General features: G+C 48.9%; 1 protein-coding gene and 1 long non-coding RNA gene across 2 annotated transcripts; one reads left to right on the top strand and one right to left on the bottom strand.

Annotated features, from left to right (window-relative positions):
• Window positions 1-1,676: 1,676 nt before the first annotated feature.
• On the bottom strand, window positions 1,677-3,373 carry LOC121097773. Its single transcript, XR_005831074.1, has 2 exons — window positions 3,277-3,373; window positions 1,677-2,120 (listed from the first exon to the last, which is right to left on the bottom strand). It is a non-coding gene; the product is annotated as an uncharacterized LOC121097773 (long non-coding RNA).
• Window positions 2,628-4,790, top strand: CIAO2B (cytosolic iron-sulfur assembly component 2B). The gene is made up of 5 exons (XM_040615064.1): window positions 2,628-2,818; window positions 2,899-2,978; window positions 3,380-3,505; window positions 3,989-4,034; window positions 4,574-4,790. The coding sequence occupies exons 1-5, from the start codon at window positions 2,677-2,679 to the stop codon at window positions 4,669-4,671; spliced, it is 492 nt and encodes a 163-aa protein (XP_040470998.1). The 5' UTR covers window positions 2,628-2,676; the 3' UTR covers window positions 4,672-4,790.
• Window positions 4,791-5,303: the final 513 nt, after the last annotated feature.

The following is a 5,303-nucleotide window of genomic DNA, read 5'->3' as shown; positions in this document are numbered from 1 at the left end:
AAAAAATGTTTTTACAAATACATCAGCAACAAAAGGAGGGCCAAGGGGAATCTGCATCCTTCATTGGATGCAGCAGGGAACATTGCCACGGAGGATGAGGAAAAGGCTGAGGTACTTAATGCCTTCTTGGCCTCAGTCTTGAATAGTGATCGGTTGTTCTCTGGGTACCCAGCCCCCTGAGCTGGGGGACAGGGACAAGGAGCAGAATGAAGTCCCCACAGTCCAGGAGGACACGGCCAGTGACCTGCTGCTCCATTTAGACACGCAAAAGTCCATGGGGACGGATGGGATCCACCCGAGGGCACCGAGGGAGCTGGCGGAGGAGCTCGCCAAGCCTCTCTCCATCATTTATCAGCAGCCCTGGCTACCCAGGGGGGGCCCAGCTGACTGGACGTCAGCCCACGTGATGCCCATCTCACAAGAAGGGCCGGAAGGAGGATCTGGGGAACTACAGGCCCGTCAGCCTGACCTCGGTGCCAGGGAAGGTCATGGAGCAGCTCATCCTGAGCGCCTTCACACAGCACGTGCAGGGCAACCAGGGGGTCAGGCCCAGCCAGCGTGGGTTTGTGAAAGGCAGGTCCTGCTTGATGAACCTGATCTCCTTCTGTGACAAGGTGACCCGCTACATGCATGGATGGGGGAAGGCTGTGGATTTTGTCTGCCTAGACTTCAGTAAAGTCTTTGACACAGTCTCCCACAGCATTCTCCTGGAGAAACTGGCTGCTCATGGCTTGGATGGGTGCACTCTTCTGCTGGGTAAAAAACCTGCCGTTTTGTTTCACATCTCCTGCATGAATGGTGTCATCAGCATTCAGATGCAAGGCATACCACTTCAGGCTCCTCTGCACTGCTTTCACTTAATTCACCTCCAGCGGGGACACTCAGAGCCTGTGAAGCCAACTTCACCACCACAGATCACACACCACCCTACTTGGGAAACAGGTTTGTCAAAGTCCGTTCTTTAACAAAAAAGATCACAAATGAGATCGGTAAAACAAGATTTTCTGTGCAAGAAATTTCAGAGCTACTTGCTATTTCTTATATAGTTCCCAAGTCTCTGGGTTGCAAAGTGTGCCAATTTCTCATGAATTTCACCTGGAACTGAGCAAATATGCATTGCAGAATATAACTCGCCTCTTATTTTTCATAATTCCCTCAAATCTTTATGGAAAATCCTTTCTGTTGCAGTCATTTTTGTTCCAGTCCAATGTGAATAGCTCCGGGATATTTGTCAATTTTTCTTGTGGACTAGGAAGACAGACGAAAACCAGCAGACAAATTTCAACATAAGGGAATAGGTGTATGCACCTATTTGTGTATGTATGCATCCATTCATGCACATAAACATGAGGCAGAGAGTAAGGGGTTGGAAGAAGCAGGATTCCATGAGGCTACTTGAGTTGAACACTTCCCATCAGTGAAATCCAACAAATATGGGCTTCTTGTGCTGCCAAACTGAAATCTCTTCATTCAGTTTAAAAAAACCCAAACCAAACAAAAAACAAACCACAGCAAACAAAAACCACTTTTAAAAGCAGCCATCATCTTCACCACTATGGGTAAGTCAGCGTCATCAGCTTTGTATTTCCTAAGCAGCCAGAAAAATGATGCTTACCAATAAAATGTATTATCCAAAACAACATACACTAATTGAAAGACCAATTTAAGATAAAGGATTAGATTAAAAAGCGAACTTTAATGCCAATGTACTGTATATATTAACTGACTGGAATACAAAACAAAGATGAAAGCAGTGATAAATGGAAACTTTGCTCACAGGTAGTCTTATTTAAAATATCAGCAGATGTGTAAACATACCAGTAATCTTCAGAAGAGGTCCTGCTGAGGGCAAACCCCATCTGGCCCAGCTCCCTGCAGTCAAAAGCACACCTGAGGTAACCGCCGTTTCTGTAAGGCAGTGCCGAGCAACAGAACCACAACATACATCTCTTCTTCCAGCTGCAACATCTTTTGAAGCACCAAACCTCAGCTCCTTTCAAATCCTCTTTTCTTTCTGTCAGCTGCTGAGGAAACTGCCGCCCTGCGCCTGGGGAAGCATGTTCGCATCTTCTCACCCGTGACCATGATGTGAAGCTGTGGGCTTGGAGCAAACCTGGCCCCTATACAAAGAGAAATCAAACATATGGCAAGGAAGCTAAAACAGGTAACACATCATATATTTACACAGGAATATGTGCTTTAACCTCATTATAAAGGAGTGTATGATGCCAAAATAAGTCATCATTACATTCTATCACTCTAGTGTCTTAAAGTTTGCAGGTTTTTGTTAGATACAGTTTGACTTTACAAATTAATTAGGAGAGTAAAGAAATAAATTAAGCAAGAACACCGTCGGCAGCACTAAGTTCACTTCAGAGGTCCCTCACAGCCCCTCGGCCGCGGCGCTGGCCCCTGCGAAGCCATTCGCTTCTCACTCAGGCTTTAGTTCAAAGCTGTGCGAGCCTGGAGCGGTTGGGCGCGCCCCCGTGCCCGCCCCGGCCGCCGCCACCCTGCGCCCTCGCTGCTCGCCACAGGGGGGCGCTCCCGCCACGGCCAACACGGGCCGCCGAGTGCCCGCCCCCGCGCCCGGTGTGGCGGCAAATGGCGTCCGGGCTCCTTCCGCCCCGCCGGCAGCGCCGCCCGGCAGCGGGGGCGGGCCGGGTCTGAGCGGCCGCCATGGTGGGCCCGGGCCCGGGCGGCGGCGCGCCGCTGGAGAACGCCAACCCGCTCATCTACCGCCGCTCGGGGGAGCGGCCGGTGACGGCGCGGGAGGAGGACGACGAGCTGCCCGACACCATCGACGACCGGGAGATTTTCGATATCCTGTGGGGAAGGGCGGCGGGCAGGGCGGGCCGGGGGGGTCGGTGCAGCTCCGCTCCGCTTTCCTTAACCCGGCACATCTCATTCGCTCCATTAACGACCCCGAGCACCCCCTCACCCTGGAGGAGCTGAACGTCGTCGAGCAAGTGCGAGTGAAAGTGAGACCCGCGCTGCGGCGCGCTTACCGCCTGGCCCCCGCGGCCGTCCCGTCCCGCCCGGTCCCCACTGCCGCTGACCGGTCCCCGCGGCCGTCTCGTCCCGTCCCGCCCGGTCCCCACTGCCGCTGACCGGTCCCCGCGGCCGTCCCGTCCCGCCCGTCCCCCGCTGCCGCTGGCCGGTCCCCGCGGGCGGAGCAGCCGCCTCTGCCGCCGGGCCACCAGACCTGCGGCGGGCTAACGTCAAAAGAGGGTGACTGTAGCCCTGCACGTAGTATTTAAAGAATGTCAGTGAACGTACCTCCGAGCGACAAAGCCCAGCCTCAGGCAGCGTGTCGCACCGAGGCCCCAGCTGCCCTGGAGCAGGGCGGGGTGGCCCACGGGCAGTGTTTGGTTTGCGACAGGTGAATGATGCCGAGAGCACGGTGGCCGTGGAGTTCACACCCACCATCCCGCACTGCAGCATGGCGACCTTAATCGGCCTCTCCATAAAGGTGAAACTGCTCAGGTCTCTGCCCGAGAGATTCAAGGTGAGCGATCAAATCATCCTGGAAAGCAAAAGAGGGGGGTTGTGTTGGGGAAAAAAAAAACACAAACAAAAGGCAAAAAAAAAAAAAAAGCTGACTAATTTACAGTGAAAAATAACTATGGCCTTGTCCACGTCATGGGTGAGGGAGGAGACGCTGCAGGAAGCAGAGAGCAGCAGGTGAAGCAGCGGTGCAGAGCTACAGTTCTGTGGCAGCGGGGTCAGGGGCGAGGGGGGTCGTGGAGGGCACAGGAGGAGAGGTTGGTGCCTCACCCCCTTGTCTGAAGCAGGCTTCAGCAGATGGGCATGCAGAATGTTCTTTTTAGGCTTTATTTTATTCTGCTATATACAGCAACTGGTATTGGCAAGAATGTCCTTCTCCCCCTCTTTTTGTTATCGTCTTGGATGTATCATTAAATAGTTTGAACTTAAGCTTCTAATATTTTGTTGACTTGTTCCCTTTTTCTTTTACTATGTTTTTTTTAAGTTGGATGTTCATATAACACCAGGAACACATGCCTCTGAGCATGCAGGTAAGGTTTTCAGTGCTCTGTTGTGTGGTCGTCTGTTTTTTTTTTTAATCTTGAAAATTAGAGAGGAGAGAGATTCCCACACCTGCAGAGCAGGTGTTCAGTGTCTGGGACTTCATGTGCTTCAGATTCTGGGGGATGTTACAGAACAGGGATGTGTCATAATGACACTTTGATACGTTCTGTACTGTATTTTAAACCTCTCCTCAGGCAACCTGTACTGTCAGCTAGTCATTGATTTGCCTGGGTTAGGGAGGATTCAGAGAATGGGGAGAGGCTGGGGGGAAACTTCTTCTTGTGTTACACCTACACACGTGTAGCTCCCTGCTGCTGAATCATAAACAGCTTGCTGGTTTAACTTGTGGTAATATGGTAGCTTTGACTTCAGACTGCAGCTGTCAGCGTACTTAGCATCTGTGGAATTCCTAGTCTACCTGAGCACCATAGCAACAGTGGGATTATGTGTCAACATAAAATGCTTTAAAATAGATACTGTACATCAATGTTTTGACCAATTTCCTGTGGTGTTTTTTCCTGCACAGTTAATAAACAGCTTGCTGATAAAGAACGTGTAGCAGCTGCTTTGGAAAACTCTCACTTACTGGAAGTGGTGAATCAGTGTTTGTCTGCTCGGTCATAATTGCCTGATGGGGAAATCGTTAGTGTTCTGTTATATTAAACTAATTTTGTATATAAATGGTTATGCTAGTGTTACACTATACGTACATCTATAAGCAAAATAAAATCACTTGGATTTTCTTAAGTGTTTCATTACTCCTACAAAACACAGTATGTGGGGAAATCAGCTTACAGGCAGCTACAAAAATATAATGAAAATTGACTTTTAAATTTTATTAGTCATTGCATAGGTATGACTTTTTTTTTTTAAAAAAAAGATTAGTTTCAACCTTTTAACCAGTTTCTCACTATCCAAAATTAGTTACAAACTGCATTTTAGAAGTGCATTTTGCACACTCGACTTTTACAAGTATACCAAGCTAACTGGCAGTTAAAATCTTTACATTCTGTTTTGGACTGCTAATATAATTTTAGCTTCAGATACCAAAACCTGTGTAAATTCATGTGTGCGAAGTTGTAACATGTTTTAGTAGTAAGTTTAAAGACTTCTAAATGATCTGCCTGGTTTTTACTGTATTATGTTGGATTAGCCAAATATGGAGGGCTCTTTAGATCCCTATAAAAAGTTATTTAAGTACTCATTACTTATGGTAGGAAATGCAGTATCTTTGAGGCTTTTTTTTTTACATGCAC

This window comes from Falco naumanni, chromosome 15, assembly GCF_017639655.2.
Source record: "Falco naumanni isolate bFalNau1 chromosome 15, bFalNau1.pat, whole genome shotgun sequence".
NCBI lineage: Eukaryota > Metazoa > Chordata > Aves > Falconiformes > Falconidae > Falco > Falco naumanni.
The sequence above is the reverse complement of the archived record's forward strand: the minus strand, read 5'-3'. Positions and strand labels throughout refer to the sequence as shown.